General features: G+C 38.2%; 1 protein-coding gene across 2 annotated transcripts; it reads right to left on the bottom strand.

The window, feature by feature from the left end:
• Positions 1 to 765: 765 nt before the first annotated feature.
• On the bottom strand, positions 766 to 18,919 carry CFAP206 (cilia and flagella associated protein 206). Of its 2 annotated transcripts, XM_051777939.1 has the most exons (12): positions 18,636 to 18,918; positions 17,231 to 17,314; positions 16,838 to 16,928; positions 15,523 to 15,711; positions 15,101 to 15,259; positions 12,590 to 12,798; positions 10,886 to 11,005; positions 8,188 to 8,386; positions 7,403 to 7,540; positions 5,201 to 5,394; positions 3,996 to 4,139; positions 766 to 1,119 (listed from the first exon to the last, which is right to left on the bottom strand). In XM_051777939.1, the coding sequence occupies exons 1-12, from the start codon at positions 18,741 to 18,743 to the stop codon at positions 889 to 891; spliced, it is 1,866 nt and encodes a 621-aa protein (XP_051633899.1). In that variant the 5' UTR covers positions 18,744 to 18,918; the 3' UTR covers positions 766 to 888. The 2 variants fall into 2 exon arrangements, with proteins under 2 accessions (XP_051633899.1, XP_051633900.1); XM_051777940.1 differs by lacking the exon at positions 15,523 to 15,711 and having other exon boundaries at positions 18,636 to 18,919.
• Positions 18,920 to 19,885: the final 966 nt, after the last annotated feature.

Genomic DNA, 19,885 nt, shown 5'->3' with positions numbered 1-19,885 from the left:
ACCCTATGCAATCACAGTTCTGCACCTGGACATTTTGCAGATAGCGACTTGTGGAGCTCTTTGTTGTCATGAAAAGAATCTCTGATTTGAAGTATGCCCTGCTTCCATTTGAGAAGATGTTTCATCTTAAAGCTCAAATGATGCGAGTTTTCACATACAGAAATACTGGCTGCAGTTGCATTGATCAGGCCTGGCACATATTTCCCTGCCACAATGACATAAAGCTAAAAACCTTTTCCTGTTTTGTTTTAGTTTTTCAAACACAAACAAAACAGAGCTTTTGAAAAGGTGCCCTGAAGTTCCTATGGTTTGCAGCGTGCTTCCCAGTACACTGTTTAGCCAACAATTACAGAAATTACTAGAGATCCAAAGGACTGCCAGAGCAATCCAAAATAGATTCCCTTTTCTCAACGTCCCTGCAATGGGTTACACTCATTGGGTTGGGTTAACACCAGCACAAATGGGCAGGCCCAAGGACCCAGACTGGTTTTATTTTGCTGGTTTTACCTTCCTGACAATTCTGCTCTAAGGCTGGACTGTGACAAATGTGTGACTCTTATTTCACTTAATGACAGCGTTTCAACAAGCAAAAGTTGTACTAAAACTTCAAGAAAATCCCAGAACATACACTACACATTTAACTGTTAGTTTAGGTGAAAGTCCATGGGAACATCTTGATCTGAAAAGCTGTTTGAAATCCGTGTGCTTCAGGCTTAGAATTTCTATCACCTAAGGCCAGTCAGCAGCCACAATAGATAAGATAAATGAAACAAACCAACTGCTCCTGGAATCAACAGACACAGCAAAATCTTTAATACCTTAATTCAGATATATTCAGGGATTTTTATATACACATTCAATATGTGTCTTTAGGTTTCTCATTTCCACTTAGGTTTCATCTACTGCTCTTGTTAAGTCTACTTTGACCATATGAGTAGTAGGAGAGGATTGTCCTCGGAGACCTTTCAAGAAAATCTGTGGTCTGGGTACATTGCTGGAGTTGTCACGCTTGGTCTGGGTGCCAACACCTTTTGGCAAGTACACTTGGGTGAAGTTCTCTCTTTTCATATGACTGAGATCAGTCTGCATGGAATGAGTTAATTTGCGACGCAAATTGGCCTAAAGACAGAAAAATAATCAGATTAAGCAAAATTGTGTTTGAACATTTTAGCACTAGTATATACTTGGGTGTGTTTGTCTGTTTTACATCTATGGGCTTCACAAACCTGGAACACGGCCCACTTTGTCCTTCTGTCAATACACGTTTGTGACTGTGATTTGATAACTCCTGAACTAACAGGATGTGTGAACAGCACTGTAAGTTGTGTAAGAACACAACTTTAAGTGAGTCTCTTAACAATTTCCTATTTTCCACTGGTCATTGTCCTGGAAAATTTTGGTAGGTGCTGAAGGCTTTTTTCTGTTAGAATAAAATGTTTTTATGGTAAGCTCTTCCAGTATTTGTCTGGTTTCTACAAAATGTAATGAGGTTTACAGGTTGGTGTCACAAAGCATCAGATAAAAGGGAAAAATGCCTTCTTTCATGACATTGCTCACTAACCCCTTGACAAGGGGAAAAAGTTAAGATAATTTATGATTAAAACTCTGTTTAGTTACAGGAATTGCTACTGATAGAATCACAAAACCACTTCTCACAAACTGTTAATATTACAAAGCCAGCACTTGAAACAACAACGTGTTCCTTATTACACTCAGCCTTCTATGTCAGCAACTATGTAAAACACTGTAAATCATATGACACAATATTGCCATTGAAATATACGAAACAATCTCACTTGGTGGGACTCAGACCCCTACAAGTGAGTAAGTCCCTGGAGTCCATTCCAGTCAGTGGAGACTGGAATCAGTGGAGGCTGGAGAGTGATAAAGTTGGCCAGATTTGGTGTTTGTATCAGGGCAAGTCAAAATATTCTCTAGATTCCACTAGTGATGTCTCTTGTCAGCTGAATGGAAGGTGAAACATTTGCCTGTAGACACATTCTGGTACCTTAATCTACAACTGATTTTTATGCGCAGAGTCATACAGAGAACCACAATAAGATGGCATGTGAAGAAAGACAATATATCAAGTCTTTTTTTCTGAAGGCTTTAATGACAATTAAAACAAGAGCGGGCATGAGATACTGGTTCTCTACCTCTCTTGAAAACTGAATGTATGCTATTGCAAGGAACTGTGCTTGCACAGAGAAACATATGTGAGCTGAAAATTTTACTTCTAACAGCATATAGGTGTATTAACAAAGTAATAGTTTAACATTTCATTCCACCACAACTTTTCTGGCTAAGTATGAACAACAGGAAAAAAACCCAAAGGCATCTGAGCTCATCCTCTAACAAAAACAGCAAATATGTCCAATGCTCCCCTATCAAATTCACCGATGCACTGGTAAACTATTTCTGTTCATTTAGCATTTTGACTCTAAATGTTTTATCACCTTCATATTGCCAGTTACTGTAGAGAAAACACTTTTGCAGGCATCTGGGATTTTTTATTTCAACTTCACATCACTAATCTCTCATATAGACAGTTGAGGCTAAAATACCCTTAGTACTTTAAGGTATTTTCTCTAAATATTTCAGACTAATTTGTTTGCGTATGGTCTTCATGATCAGCTATTGGGAAACATCCACTTCTGCTTATGCTAAAGAGAAACCACTGACCATATCTTACATTTATTTAGGTACTTTTGTCCTTTACAGAAGGAAAGGAGGCTTTTAGTTAGGCCTCTTGTAAACCTAATTGGCCTCTTTATACATCTCAGCAACAACTATTTCTTAGAATCCTTTATAAGCCAGTCAACAGTGGGAAGACTCCTCAGTCCAAAATTTTGGGTTCCTTATATAATGTTAGAGATTTGATGGTAAAAAAATACCCAGAAAGGAAATAGGCTGCCCAGCAGACCACAGGCCTCCAAAGGGCATCTGTTCACAGAAGGAAAAAAAAGAACCCTGCAGTACCTGTGTCCAGTTGATATTGGTAACTGCAATATTCCCTGTACGCACAAGTTCATTTTGACTGAATTGTGAAAATCAGGTGCTAAACCCTGACAAATGTGTGTGCTGGCAAACCCTAGAAAGAATCTTTGGAAATATATGCTGTTGATTGAAAAGCTTTTATTTATGTATGTAGTCAACCTTCTGCGGATGGACTCTGACTTCCAATCCATCAGAAAATCACCATGACAATATAACAGACATTTCCTCTGGCTTACATATATAGCAGAAAACCTACTGGTTCTGTTTCTTACCTCTCTGGTCCTACATGAGAGAAGAACTTTTTTTAATTTTTTTTTTTTCCAAAAAAGAATTGCTTTTAGTGAACACACAGAACCAGGATAAAATATAAAGTATTTCATTACCAAAATAATCTAACAAAAATCTAAAAAAAGGCCCTCATGCTTTGATACCTTTCAAAGATGAAAAATTAGCTCAAAGAAAGCTTCTGCAGGGTCAAACATATCCAAAGGTATTCCTTATCATTCTGCCTGCCAATTACTGCATTTTTCTTCCTCTTACTTCATGGTGACAAATATTAATATAAATTATTCAACTTGCAATAAAGTTTTGTGTGACCCAAACCTTTGTGCAACCATTATTTTTTTCTTACAAAGGAATTATACGGTAGTATCTTCAACCTGTTGAATTGATTTGAGTGCAGAAAAACAACTTTAATATTCAATGCTAAACAACAAACTGTTATTACATAAAAAAGGCAACTGAAAAATTTGGAATGAATAGATATAGCAGTGGAAGCACTGGTCAAAAAATGAGGAAAAATATGGAAAAACTGAGAGAAGAAGAAAGTCTAGAAGTAAGGAGAGAAATTACCTGGAAAAAAAATATTGAGCTGGTTGTAACAAAGTTTATGTCTTTGAATAAAAGATTGGATTCATTTTTCAAAGAACAAATGTTTAGAATAATTTATTCTCAGCTTTGTTATCCAGCAGTGAAAATCTGATAATAACAATACAAACCAATTTTATAGCTTTTCTTCTCAGTTCCCATTCATTCCATTCATAGGATCTCACAATAGTTGGAGGCAAGATATGAGTATCAGTTTGAGTACTACTGTCACATTTTGCAGTTGGTTTCATCAAACATTTGTCTGCAGTTCTGGCCTGGATGAAAAAAAGAAACCCAACCAAAACCAAGCAAGGCATTAATGAGAAAAATACAGACATTTAGGAGAAATAGCATATGGATATGCTACTTTTTAAAAGCAAATAGAGACCTGCAAACCACAAGGGGATAAAGATTTTTACATTCAAGAATATTTTTGTTTCCCTTGCCCTCACTAAAAAAGAAGAAACCATTAATTATTTGGTGGATTTAATTTCTGACAGAAAACCCTTTAGGCAGAGGCCACAGCTGAATTTCAGACTCCCACATCCTGAGTGAGTGAATAATCATTGGATTTTGGTAAAAAGGTGTCCAACCACCACCACCACTAGTATTTTATGATGCAGGCACTTCAGTTTGTCTTTATAAATGGACTAAATATCACAAATCATAACTGGGAGAAGTGCTTACATCTCTGCTAGAACCAGGATACAAACTATATCTTTCACACTAAGGGCCAGTTCAAGACTACATTGTTTCCACTTGTAGGGACCTAAAATTCACAGTGGATCCCAGATAATGTCTATGAATCCAAATAAAGTATTTGGCTTTCACATAGTAGCACTGTCACATTCATTATTAATGAGTCCCCTTTTATTTCGTAATATATTCGATAATTTCTGTCCTCAGATATCACTACACCCTCATCCAGAACACACTGATGGACTGATAAGCTAAAACTTCAGTTAATATGGTATCTGACTTATCTTCTGTTGCATTTATTTACTGTCTCTTTAAGCTACATTTTCAAAAATGAGGAAAAGAAACATCAGACACAAGACCTTCCTAAGCTATGAACTGACAGCTTCATCGCTGCCACAATCCTTTGGATATACATATTCTTCTATGAAGAGATAAGGTGAGAATGACATTAAGTGAAAATGTTTCTTCAGTGCTCTGAAGACCTGGAAAAGACGGACCCTCAAACATTCTGTATGATAGGCAGATGATTTTACTTCTTTCCTAAAGATGTGTATCCTCTATTCTCTTTATGTTCTAGAAAGGACAGAGTAACCAGTGACCCAACAGCTGTTCAGCAAGAGGCATGGGCAGTGTGTACCTGTGCATGAGGAAAAAGGTATTCAAACTGATGACGGAGCTCAAGCAATTGAATTAGCTCTGCATATTCTTTTGCTTTTTCTACATTCAACTGAATGAATTTATCTGGATCTTGAGCAAAGGTGTATGCAGCTTCTTTGGAACTGAAAACATAACATTTCGCCTTGTGCTTCAAAATTCCAATAGCAGGATTTCCTAAAAAAGAGGAAAAAACTAGCCCAAAATAAAACCCACCAAATAAAATACTGAACAGTATGATAACCAATACAAAAGACATTTTTAATCGAGATTCTGTGTTTCCCTCAAGTCAGTTTCAACTTCCTTCTTCTGAAATCAGAGTAAGCCCTGAAAGAAAGCTTTTAAAATACTTTTTACGTCAGTGTAACTGCTTTTGACCAGTTCACATCCTGTATGCCTTACTGCATGTCTCAGAAAAACAAAAGATAAAATATCTATAGCAAAGGCATAAGAAACCAGTCTATGCTCACAAATGTTCCCCCTATAATCTCCAGAAAATACCTGATTGTAGATCAGTGGTGCATCTATACCAAAGGGCATAACACTGAAATTAACTGGAGAAGCAGATAAAGCAGCTGAGAAGCTGAACAATAAAATAACAGAGAAAGTGAAGTGTCAATAAAGGCCAAATAGGAAAGCACAAATTGAGTTCAAGGACAGTGGCAGGCTTTGCTTCAGACATCATTGCCCAGGAAAGATCTAGAATCATTATAGACAGTGCCTTGAAAATACCAGATGACACTACTCAGTGGCAGTCAAAAAAACAAAAAGAATATCATGAATTATTAGGATGCAAACAGAGGAGGAGAGGAAAACCAGCATTTCAACAACCTGTATGCTACACTTATAATAATATATTTTGCTCCAACGCAACAGAACAAATAAAAGGGAGTTGGGAGTGATCAGAGGCTTGGAATACCTTTCACAGCAGGAGAGGTTAAAGAAAGAGGCCTCCTCAACATTAAAAAGAAACAACTGAAAAGAAATAATATGATATAGAGTAATAAAACCATGAATTGTGTGCAATATAAAATTACTATCTGTTAATTTTCCTAATAGAAAGACTATTATGACTTGATGAAATTATCCAGCCAGAGCTTAAAGCCATCTCAAAAAGAGGTACCTTTTCATAGCATATATAATTGTAAATTGTGGGGCTCTTGACAATAAGAATATCCCATGGAAAACTCGAGATGGATTCAAAAATCAATTAGATAAATGAAAAACCTGTATGAAGAATTATTCAACAGAAGGCTACAGACTCAACATTTTTCTGAGGAAATCCCATAACCACTAACTGCTAGAATAGGGAAGGATATAATTAAGGAAGGATCATTCCTACTTCATTTCTCATAAACTTTGAGTGGTCATCCCTGCCTGCATCCAGTGATCAGATACAGGGCTAGAGAGACCTTCAGTCCAACTCAGGACAGTTGTTCTCATATGCAATACTAAGTAAGTGTAAGTAATTCACATGGCTGTTAAAATATCTATTCTTTCATACTGCCAAGTAATGGCAATATTTTCCTCTCAACCTCCTGTAGGCTTAAGAAAATTCTGTATAGATAGGTTCTATAAAGGATAGGGAGACAGAAAACATGGGCTGAGGTAGCTGAAATAAGGCATGCTTTCGAGACGAATGAACCTAGAAGAGACAAAAAAATTTCCTGTGATCAGTTAGCTTAATCAAGTGCACTTTTGCATCCTTTTCAAAGAAGATTTCTATTACTTTATAGTGACTATTTAAAATACATATGATGTAGCCATGAATGGATGTGTTTGCAACACAGGCATACACAAAATAGAAGGAATGACCATTTTTCTATGCCTGTATTACAGCACATTAACAACAGCAAACAAACCTGTATTCAGCTGCAGTGTAAGTTATACAGATGCATATACAGCAGGAAGAAACATTTATCCATCCCATCTTGTTGCTGCCTCTGCTTGCTCATGCCTACTTTCTCTTGAAGCCCTCCTGCCTTCTATTTAGGGCACTTTATTTGTGTCTTTTAAAAAGAAAAATTCCTTAGCAGGGGAGATAAGTTATCTGGGGTGAGAATTACAAATGTGGAAATACAGTACTCCACCTTTGATGTAAGAGGATGCATTCAGAACGCCTTTAAATTTTCCCTAGTACTTGTACACATATATGGTATGGAAAATGTCCAATTACAAAGCATACCTGGTAGGGTGAGGCCTTTCACAGCAATTGCATGTGCACAGAAACCATGGTACTGGATTAGCAAATGATCAAAATTATCAGTAGTCTCTGGAAAAAGCCATTCCTGGTTCTTGAAATCAGAAACATTCACTCTGGTTCCTAAAAAATGATTTCAACATCAAAACATTAGGTGTTTAAAATATAATAATGTTACAGGATGACTAGATTACTCTGGTTTTCACAGGATGTCCTGCAGTGCCAAGATCCCAAAAACCAAAATTAGTCCTGCCTTTAAAGAGAACCTACTCAAAAATCAGTCCTATGGGAGCCTTCTTTAGTTATTTTTCTTTAAAAACAGGGGACAACAACAGGAAGGTAGTATCTTATTCTTCTATTTTGTTTTCAACCGCCCATGCATTACAAATCCCCTGGTGTAAAACTTGGTTCCTATAGATACCATTTTACAAACAAACACTTCTGGTAACCAAGGCCCCATTAAATTAGCTTGTTTATCACCCTCCCTCCATTTCAGAAGTTCTGAAAGTATAAAAAGGCATAAATAAACTTAAGAAATAATAAAAAAGTATAAATATTCTCTGATCATTCTGCCATTTATGTAAGGTATGTTTGTATCTAGTAGCTATATTTTAATTTTATATGCAAAAATAAAATCCCAAGCAGACTTATTTTAATTTACTGTGCAAATTCTGAATATTAAAAAATCAATATGTAGCACCTTCTGTAAAGAAAATTCAAACAAAATCTTGGAAAGTGAAGGAAAACAAAAAAGTATTAACTTTCCGTACCCATGGTTTCTCTTATCCTTTCCTCATCACTTTTCACAGTCACTCCTTCCAGAAGAGATGTTAGCACTTCCTCAGGAAAAAGCTGCGACTGGATTTCCAAGAACTGTTGGAGATTGCTAGTCATACTTGTGAGGAAGCTTAGCAGTAGCATTTCATCCTGAAAGCTGGTCCAGAGTTTAGAAAGTTCAAGGAAGAGAGGCTAGAACATAAAGACAATCATCTGAAATCCAGATTTGTTTTATGTCCGCAGCGTAACCCAAGTGCTGTGCACAACAATCTCTGCTATGAACAAAGCAGGGCTGATCTCCAAGGCCTTCAGCAACCAGAAATTTCAGGGGAACTCCTGGACATTTTAAGAGGAATTTCCATCAGAAGCACATCCAAAGCACATACATCCAACATGTCGAGCCATAGGCCAGAAAGGTACTTTTCTACATTTTACTCCAAAGACTTCCCCAAATACGTAACTCTGAGACCATGCTTGGAATTGAGCACTTCACTGGCCATACACTTATATAACTGAAAATAAGGTATACAGGAATAAGTGCCAGAAGAAACATACCTGATTAGTTAGTAAATGAGATAAACCCAAACCTAGACGTACAAACAATCAGATTCTGTTATTTTACCTGCCCTGTTTCCAGAGTGTCTTGGTACCACAGCCCTCGGGGCATCATGTGTGTCAGATTAAAGGGGCACAGGCCTCCTCAGAGGGTTCAGGGCAAAACTGGAGGCTGCTATTCCCAGCAAAAATGCTGACATATGGGTGTATACACATATAGAAGAAGCCTATAAGCTTTAGATACAAATGCTGATTTCAATGACAGTGACATAAAATGTGTCCTGTTACATCTCAACACATAGAAAGCATTTACAGGAAGAGAGTCAACAAATCAGAAACGTGCACTTAACAACATATTTTATGCATATTAACAACATTGTTATAAGAGTGGCCAACAGGGTCAGCTCTGGAATTCATTGGCATCACTAATGCTGTGGAAATGTTGCGGTCACAAACAGGAAAAAAACTAGAGGAAGGGCAGCAAGATCAAAATCAGTCTTACTAGAATAAACAAAGAATATTAATGAAATGTATTGTGTTTCCTAAAACAAATGTTCACTACAACTACAGGCCTTATCCTATGCATTTTAAAAGGCAGAATGCCCCGCTTCTCTATCTTTGCAGAGGATCCAGCTCCTCAGTAACTAGCTGAAGGCAAGAAAAGTTACTTAAATGGTGTCTTAATAGAGAAATCTCTAATTGAAAAAGACCTGAAATCAAAAGCCATTACATATTGTGTCTTCAGCAGAGAAGAAAAATCAACTAACCAACCTGAAGAGAGAAAAAAAATCAACTAACCAACCTGAAGAGAGAAAAAAAATCTAGGAAGGCAGCAGACAACAGCAGACAGCTTCTAGGGGAAAGGGTAACATATATCAGTCACTTAAGTCCCATGAAGAAACAGTAAAAGAGGAAAAACTGATCAGAGATTCTGGACAAGAGGGGAAATTGTTCTCCAGTTGAGAACATCTGGTTTATAAAATCACAAGCATACATAAATTGAAGTGTCAGACCACATCTGAGATGTACCTCAGTTAAAGTGCCATTCCCACGAGTTTCCAGCTCAGATGCCCTTCTGGGAAGTGTAAAAAGTACTCTGAGTATATGTGGGGCCATGATCTTCCTTCCTTCCTTCCTCCCTCTCTCCTCCACAGTAGACTTTTTTTTGCCTTCTAATAATTAGCTTAGAATGATGAAAAATAACCTATGTATGAACTGCATGCTGGTTCAGCAGCTAACTACAAGGAATTAAAATGATAAACATATCATACAAAATAACGAGCTCTTCAATGAAAAGCAAATTTAATGAAGATGGTTTCTGACATATTTCTCTTTCATTTCCTTTACATCATGCCAGCATAATAATCCCAGGTTTTCACAGGGTCATCAGGGACCCTCTTCTCCCAATATCTTGTAGCTCCCAACCAGAGTGAAACAGTACAAAACATCAGTTGTGCAGAGGTGCTTTCACTGGCTGCTCACTGGCCAGACAGCCCACAAACCATTTCACACTTGATCTTAGGAAGGCTCTAATTGTGTCTCTCTAATCGCTCTTTTTTCCAGAAAACCTGCAGAAAATTACATATTTTGAGATCTTTGGAGTCTGAGAAACGTGACTGAAACTTGCCAACAGGTTCAGAAGCTATTGGGAGGGGAAAAGAGGCTGAAACCCCCATCACAGAAACCCACTTTCTTTAGAAAAATTATATCAATGACTCATACTGTAATCACAGGGATTGCTATCTGAAGGGACTTTAAAGAAGCACACTCTGATGTGCTGTTTTTTGTAATCATTATGTTCTTACAGTTTCTGCAAGGAACAGGAGAGAATATTTACACACAAAAAAAGGAAAATATCACTGTAAATCTACAAATACTGGCAAATAATTAAAGACATTTACAGTAAAATACCATTTAGTTCTTTTGCTCCCTTTTTGTTCCTTTCTTTTTTCTTGCCTTGAGACTGCTACTTTAGTTGCCCCTTCAAAAATCACAGATGTTATTATAGTAATAAGAAAATGATGTAGCCTTTTCCTTAACACAAGCTATTAAAAAATACACCAGCAAAGTATTCTGTAATAATTTCATAATTTCTTATAATGAAGAAAAAAAGGGTTTTCTATTCATAATACTTACAAAAACTTCTTTGGAATCTATGGAAATCTTATCCTGCACTGTGTTTTTCAATTGCATCATTGCTGCTGCAAACTGAACACTCAACGTTTCAACTTCTTGAGCACTGGTAATTGCATCAGACTGGAAAGAGAACTTACTTCAGGCAAGAAGTATAAAACTCCAAAAATCAAGCATTTAGTAATAAGTATTTACTTGTATCTCTTCATTCAACTATTTTCAGACAACTCTTTTAAGGAATGAAATGCACCCTAACTTACCACAAAATAAATTTTTCCTTAAATGCTCAGGTATAAAACCAGGCACTTCACTCAAACATGTATACTAGTAATTTTTATAGACAATTCTCTACATTTTCACAATCAAGAGAATTGAAAAAAAAAATATTTTTCAATGCTTTATAGTATATAGAGAGACTAATAAAACCTTGCAGTTTCTCAAAAGACAAACGAAAAGCTCTTCATTAACAAAACAAGAATTTAAATTATATTCTTCAGATATGATTCCATAAATTTTGGGGCTGTCAGCAGACTAAAACTAACATGATTTATTTTTCTCATACCTTTTGGGGCGGAGTATCAATATGCAAACAAGAAGAGTGGTGGTGAATGGAGTTAAATCCAGTTGGTGGCTGGCTCAGCATTGGAGCCAGCCCTGTTTAATATCTTTAGATCTGGATGAGGGAATAAAGTGCACCCTCAGTAAGTTTGCAGATGACACCAAGTTAGTGGGACTGTCAATCTGCTGGAGGGTAGGATGGCCCTGCAGAGGGATCTGCACAGGCTGGATCTATAGACTGAGGCCAATGGTATAAATTTCAACAAAGTGAAATGCCAGGTCCTACACTTGGATCCCAACAACCCCATGCAGTGCTACAGGCTGGGGGTAGAGTAGTTGGAAAGCTGCCCAGCAGAAAAGGACCTGGGGGTGCTGGTCAACAGGAGCTAAACATGAGCTAGCAGTGTGCCCAGGTGGCATCCTGGCTTGTATCAGAAATAGTGTGGCCAGCAGGACTAGGAAGTAATAGTCCCCTTGGCCCTGGCAAGGCCACACCTCGAATCCTGTGTCCAGTTCTGGGCCTCTCAATTCAGGAAGGATATTGAGGTGCTGAATTGTGTCCAGAGAAGGGCAAAGATGCTGGTGAAGGATCTGGAGCCCAAGTCTTATGAGGAACAGCTGAGGGAGCTGAGTTCGGCCTGGAGAAAAGGAGGCTCAGGGGGAACCTTCTCTCTATATATGACTACTTGAAAGGAGGCTGTAGCCAGGTGGGGGTCAGTCTGTTCTCCCAAAGTAATAAGTGACAGGATGACAGGAAACGGCCTCAAGTTGCACCAGGGGAGGTTTAGGTTGGATATCAGGGAAAATTTCTTCCCAGAAAGGGTTGTCAAGCACTGGAATAGGCTGCTCAGGGAAGTGGTTGGGTCCCCATCCCTGGAGGTATTTAAAAGATGTGTAGATGTCATACTTACAGACACGGTTTAATGGTGGACTTGACAGCCCCATGTTAATGGTTGGACTAGATGATTTTAAAGGTATTTTCTGACCTAAACTACTATGGTTCTCTGATTCTTTATCTAGAGATATATTTTATTTTATTTATTTCTGAATCATTTTTCTTATATTTCTGCCCTGTACAAGAGTAGGTAACTTCAGTACATTCCAACTGCAATAAAAACCCACAGGATATATAACATGATGGTATCTCACCATAAGGATGCAAAGGAAGGCCTCATATTGTCTCACATTGAAAAGTGCTTCTTTTAATTTAAACGAACTAAGCTGCATATATCTGTGGGAGTCTTCCTGCATGGATTCCAACAGAGCTGTGTACTTGTGAGCTAGCATGTGGCAGGTATTAAGACCTTCATCGACAGTCTGTGTAGCTGATGGAATGGCTTCATTCAGAATGGCTGGCACTATTCATATAGAATAAATATGAGATACGTATTAAAAGAATTAATGAAATCATTATCAAATGGTTAAAGTGCAGTATTTGAGCACAGTAGTCTTCCAATAAAATTTTGGTTTTTAAATTTTGTCGTTATATTCATGCATTTCTAACTACTCGCATACCAGATTCAACCACTGTATCTTACTAGTCAAGTAGTTTCAAATATTTAGAATTAGAGGTGTGGAAATATCACAGTCAAGTCAAGGAGTGTGAAAAAAACTGCTTTATAGTAGATGCAGTTCTGTTGCTATAACTGACATGGGTTTCCTGATAGACTTCAGGCAATCTGCACCATTTTCAATTCTCAGTTTCCTAATTTGTGAAGTACTAATAACAATAACAGGCCTCCCATTTCCTGGGCACTTTGAGATCTAACATGCTCTAAGAATGAGTCAAAGATTATTATTAAAAAGAGAAGAGAGATACAGCACAAAAAGTTATGCCTATGCAGTTGTTAAAGTTCAGCATCAGTACTTAAAAACCCCACAGATTCCCCCAAATGGCACAGGTGAACAAAACATATTTTAGCTGATATACAACATGATAAATAATTTTTTCTTTACAATTTTATTATTGACAGCACGCAACTATTACACTGAATATTTTGATGTGTTGTGTTATTAAGCAGACATCTATGCAAGGAAATACAATAAGAAGGCCAAGCTACATTTGTTAAGTGTAGCTCTTTGTTGCGTGTGTTGAACTTCTGATGCTAGCAACATTGGTGAGCAGCAGAGCAGTAATAAGGCTTGAGGTATGTCTGCTCAAAACCCCATGAGCATAGAAAGGCTAGATTTAACCAAGCTAGAAGGGGAGGTAAATTTGCAAAGGCATTACAAGCAGTTTAACAACAGGTGAAGGGAGCTTAGCACTTGGCTGATTTTCTTCTCTGGACACAGGGAAAAAAGCCAAAGCAAAGCTCTACCTCAGCGAGACTGCTGCCAACACTGAAATTAAGGCTTCAGTGGTCTAACTGCTGTCCTTAATCATAAAGATATCCATTTAATTTCCTAACCTAAGAGCATTCATGCTGTGTTTTTTCCATCTATTCAAAAGCGATATGTAAACAGATCAGCACAAAGAAGTTCATCTTATAGTGACCTAACAAATGTAACAGGATCAACAATCATATTATCTACACCAATCAATTACAAAACCCACAGATATTACAGTGAGAAAGACCACAACATATTGTTAATTATGCCTTTTGTATAATACAGTAGTTGAAGGTTCCCTCATGCTGCAAGCCAGGCCCAGTGAACATAAAATAGAGACAGCCACAGCACAAAAAGGTGACATTTGTGGGAAAGAATGTATTATAAAAATAGAAAACCATTAATGTGTCGCTTGGTATGTGAGGTAAAAAAAAAGGCACCAAAATCTAGAGAGTTGTTTACTTCTTTCTCTGATATGGTAGGTATATTTTTTCCCTACGTACACTGCTTTACTTAAAATACCACAAGCTCAGCAAGTGCTTTGCTTTCCAATAAAGCATGACTTTCTTATCAGGAGAGGTATGTGCTATAGCCTTTTTTCCAGAAACTTTGGTCTTTTAAAATAAAAAGTTTTCCCCTACAACTGGGCTGCAGACCTTTCTTATAAAGAAGTCTCCATATTGAGCTGCAATAGTACATGGATATTCACATAAACATTTCCGCTGACCATTTATTTGATTATTGTAAACTTTGCTGAAATAATGTGGCTGATGGGGAACAAAAGAAAACAAAAGGAATATCAAAGTCTTGCCCTACCCTGAATACAGTGTTTGAAAAAATCCAGGATAGTCATTGACATCTTTTGTTTATTAAAGAAGCAGAAAGATTCAAAATGCAAAAGATTTTCGAGAACATTTTAAGATTACCAGAATACAGATAATGGCCCAGCAACTTCTATCAATTCTCATCACACATACTCAACAGAAATTTGAAAATGGATTGTAATTAAGTGCTTTAAAAGGCACATTACATATTTAATTCACTTAATGGCAAGGGATCTGGGAACAACTTATCATGAGGTAAATTATTTGCATGAAGTTAATATATATAATCTTTACACATCAACGACATTAAGGCTCCCTCTTAGCTAGAAAGTAGTAGTCTACATGGAACCCAATAATCGTAGCAAATATGTATTTTTTCTTCAGATTTACAGGCCTTGAGTCAAAGCTGTTTGTCTAGTGAGATTGGGTATTACTGGAGCAGTTCCAGTGAAGAAGGCCAGGAAGGAAAAACTGAGAATACTCAGCCCAAAAGTAGTTGTTTACTTACAGTCGTCAATGCTCCTTCCTCCTTTCCTGCACTCCTTGTTGTACAGCCGAATTCCTGTGACTAGCATGGCAAGATTTTTCAGCTGTTGTTCTTTGTCCTTCTTATTGAGTGAAATGAAAGCAGTCATCTCTGTCTGGGGGAATACACTCTGCAAGGCAGCTATAACCATTACAAAGGGGAAGAAAAACCTCAATATGAGGGAACAGAAAAGAAAATCATTAAATAAGCAAAAATACCCTCTCCCAAACAACTGCAAAAAGTAGGAAATCCATGGCAAATTTCCACTTCAAGTCTGAGCAGTGACAGTTTGGGTAGTAAGCATTCATCACAGTTCACCACATTTCTATCAAAAGATCAGAGAGAAGGTGAAATTTTATTCTTCAATTAGAAAAGCCCAGTTTTAGAGCTAGAAGTTTACTGACCTGTTACCTCCCTGACAGCCTCGATATCTGTAGGGGATCCCAGGCCAGAGCTCAGCAGTGCATAGCTAACAATATTTTGATACACTTTCTCTATTTCTTCTTGCACAGGAGGACATTTATCTGTGATATCTCTGACCACAGGAGCCAGTTTTCCTTCCAGAATGCGCTGCTGCTCATGGAGTAATTCAGCTAGGAAAGAAGGACACTTAGAAAGTGCTATCTATACTCTTTGGAATTTGGCTTGTACAGAGGGTGCATTTTATTTCCACAGTCAGATTAAGATTTCTGAAGCAGAGGTATGTGGAAGAGATGTTCATAGTACCATACTGTTAGAAATGAAACTGGTAGAGTTAAAGATTAACATAATTAGCATGATTAACATCAGTCAGTAGAGTCCAGAGAACTATTCAGGCCAAATTAGGCAGCAAGTCTCTTGACACTCTGGACACTTCTGACTGCAACAAGTCCTAACACACACACACACACACACACACACACATGTATTTCATACAAACCTGAAGTTACAAGCTCAAATTTGAACACTACTCAGGATCTCAGAAACTTACTGCACTTACTGAGCTTATAGAGACCATAGGACTTAGGAGCAGCTTCCCAGTGTTGTTAATTTTTTGCTTTGATCCATGCTAACAAGAAAACATTTTCATGATTTCCCCACACAGAAATGTGGTTTTTTGTTGTTTTGTTTTTTTTTTTTACATCTACTCTTGTTCTGTGTTCTGTTTCCCAGCCAGCCTCCACTGTCCCATTGAGATTTGAAGTTACATTTGCAGCAGAGGCATTTTCCCCACCTCATTTTTCTTCTACATTCCCATTCTCAGACCATATGAAATTACCACTGTAAGACCAAAACATACTTGGTTAAAACTGCAACTGATTTTTCAAGATTACTCATATCTCTCAATTAGGGATACTGATAAAACAGTGAGTTTTCTTTTGGATACATGAGCAGAGTTCTGAGTACTTTTAGACATACAGGTGCAGTGCAAGATTTTCTTGCTGAAGGCAGCTAACCACTGCACCTGAAAGCATAATTATTCTCAAGCAATCTAATAAATTACATTCGGGAAATCTCTCAGACAGGATGAGAAGATTGTACTCTCAAGTCTAATGTACATTTTTTCTTTACTACATCCATACTGAAACATAATACTCTACGCAGTACATTTCTCCTGGGATTTTTATTTTGCTTTACTGCCAACAGTCATTTAACAAGAATCATTACTAGCCCTACAGAGAGAGTTATTAAATTCTAAACTCAGCATCAACTCCTATGGAAACATATTTTCAAAATTACCTCGGTTGGCATAGTTCATATCAAAGTAAACTTGCATCTTAATTGTGCTCAGGGATGGATTTGTTGTGTCAAGCAGTCTGGTAACAGAGAGCTAAAGAAGAGAGTCAGAGAAGTGAGTTCTTTCTCATCTCTAGGGAAACTTCTGAACTGACAGTGACTGTGCTACATATTTCACAACAGCTGTAGAGCTCCCTCACTACCATTCTCTCTATATAAGGCATTTATAAGGCATTTATTTACATGAGGAACACACATAGTCCAGTCTTTAGCTACAGAACCATGAGGATAAGGTAGCACTAAAATTTTGAAAGTGATCATGTCATTTTAGTTACAGTAACAGGTAGCAAATAATGTCATAGTCTTAGTACTGATGCAACATCATGTCAGAATTACCTGGATGAGATCTTGCACATCTTTTTCTGTAAGGATTTGATCCATATTAAAGCCATTTCTTGGATCTAAAACAACAGCTCTCACCTTGAGATTGCCAAAAGAAAGATATTAATTTACATCTCAAAATATCCTCTTAACAACTAACCTTTTATTTTCTGAAAAATCTCAGATGCATTCAATATTTCTTTACCATTCTTTTTCCCCATTTCAATCTTTTATAACGAAACAAACTTACTTCATTTTATGTGTTGCCAGTTTCAATCTCACTTCTCAGGCATAAGTGAAAAAAAATCTATTTGTGAGACAAACTTTGATAAATATTTAAATACGGTTTCTTTAGAAATTACCTGGAAAATATTTTCCTAAGTAACATTTTATGAAAATCCATCATAGTTGTTTATAAACTTCTCACTTGATGCTATATGCATCAGTATAAACATTTACCATTTGGATAAAAAATCCATAGTGTTCTGCATGCAGGAAAATATGTGCATGTTTGCAACTAGTGTTCATGCTGGGTGTCTTGCCAGCCACTTTTTACTCATTAAAATTTTTCTGCTTAATTGATTAATGCTGTTTTTGAGCCCAGTGTATTTTCTAAAGCCACAGTGTCACTTTTAGGGGGGAAAAAATTGCAGATTAACAGTACTACTGTGAATCATTTACATTCACATACAAGTTTATCAAGAGCTGATCACCAATAAAGAACCTAGCACCTTCTTTCTTCAGACACAGCTTTGCAGGCACATTCAGAATATATTCTGCAGCAGTGCTGTGCCTCTGAAGAGATGCTAAAGTGTATAATGTTTTCAGGATACTTATAGTTGTCTACCATGGACAACACTGAGATTGATTCCATTCCTTTTTCAGTTTAAATGGGATCTGAGCCCACTACTTCAAATATTCAGCCCATTTATACCACCTGGCCCTGTCTAAGCAGAGAAACAAACAAAATAATCCTTCACAAGAGAGGGAAGAGGTAAATGTCAAAGAATAAATACAGCTGCTGCAATAAACATTCATCTATGTGTCATGCCTTTTTGATCATTTACGAGAGTGGGAAGAAACATTATTAAAACTTGGGAACACTTATCTTTTTCACTTTAGAAAGAAAACAATGGTTTATCTGCCTGTAGAAGAAAACTAAGAAAGAGCTCTGAGCTGATGCTCAGAGCGTTTCCAGGACTCAAGACTTGCAGTCTTCTTGGGACTTTACATTCACATACGTGCCATTTCAGAGGAATAAAATACTTTTTCAGGTTTTTAGGACCCTATACCGAATGTCGCTGAACGCCCCTTTAAAATTTCTCAATGCAGGCAAATGGAAACCAAGGTATTCCAAAACTCAGGTCACCCCTGAAAGCCTCAGCTGCCGCGACCCCCTGAACGCTTCATTCGCGCTTACCATGAACGCCACCAAGGTTTCAGACAGGGTTTGTCCCCGGGCAGCGCACTCCAGTCCGACTTTGCGGATTATTCCCTTGATGACACTTTCGGTCAGCTCGCCGGACATGCTGGGCGAGCACAAACCTTAGCGGGGTTACATTTACTTCAGCGTTTCTCTTCGAGGGGCCGAGGGTCGCTACTTGCCGGGGCACCCTCTCCCGGCCCCAGAACTCCCCGGTGCCGGGGTGGGAAGCGGCAGCGCCGGGCGTTGCCATGGGGACGCGGCCCGGCCCGGCCTGCCGGGAGAGCCGTGCGAGCGCAGCGTGGATGTGTGTCCGTACACAGCACGGAGGTGTTCCTAGACAAAGGCATTTACGCGGAATGTGTATGTCAGTGCGCGGGCAAAACATACGTGCCTGCGTATATACCAAACGCGCGTCTGTAGATGCCTAGGAATGTATGTGTGTGTGTGCATAAACATCTAGGCGCACATAAAAATCATGTATGTGCAGCTCTGCAGCTATATCTGTATGTAGGTATGCGTAGCTATACATACATATGTATGCATAAAGCCACATACATACCGTGCCTAGGTATATGTACCTCAATATCACAGAATCACAGAATCGTTAGGGTTGGGAGGGACCTCTGGAGATCAGCCAGTCCAACTCCCTGCATGGGGTCACCTAGGCAGGGTCACCTAGAGCAGGTTACACAGGAACTCATCCAGGTGGGTTTTGAATGTCTCCAGAGAGGGAGATTCCACCAGGCAGCCTGTTCCAGCCTGTTCTGCCCATTGTCTCCTCATCCTGTCACTGGCCACCACCAAAAAGAGTCTGGCACCGTCCTCTTGGCACCTGCCTTTGAGATATTTAATATGCATTAATGAGATTCTCTCTCATTAAACAGGCCCAGCTCCTGCAGTCTCTGACATTCCAAACCCCTAATCATCTTTGTGGCACTCCACTGGACCGATAAGTAGTCATACAATATATATAGCCCTATGGTAAGGGGGTTGGAACTAGATGATCTTTAAGCTCCCTTCCAACCCAATTCATTTTATGAATGGCCTGCTGGGGGGATAGAATGGGAAGAAGAAAACCTTGAAGCCAGCCATGCAAGCACACTGCCAAAACACCTGCGTGATAACAACAGACCATATATCCAAAGCACAGCACCACAGTGGATGCTGAGAAGAAAGCTAACTCCATCCCAGCCAGACCCAGTACAGACAAATGTATCTACACACCTATAAATGGATACAATATG

Source organism: Manacus candei, unplaced genomic scaffold (assembly GCF_025592945.1).
Source record: "Manacus candei isolate 608988 ecotype Guabito, Panama unplaced genomic scaffold, ASM2559294v1 h1tg000011l, whole genome shotgun sequence".
NCBI lineage: Eukaryota > Metazoa > Chordata > Aves > Passeriformes > Pipridae > Manacus > Manacus candei.
The sequence above is the reverse complement of the archived record's forward strand: the minus strand, read 5'-3'. Positions and strand labels throughout refer to the sequence as shown.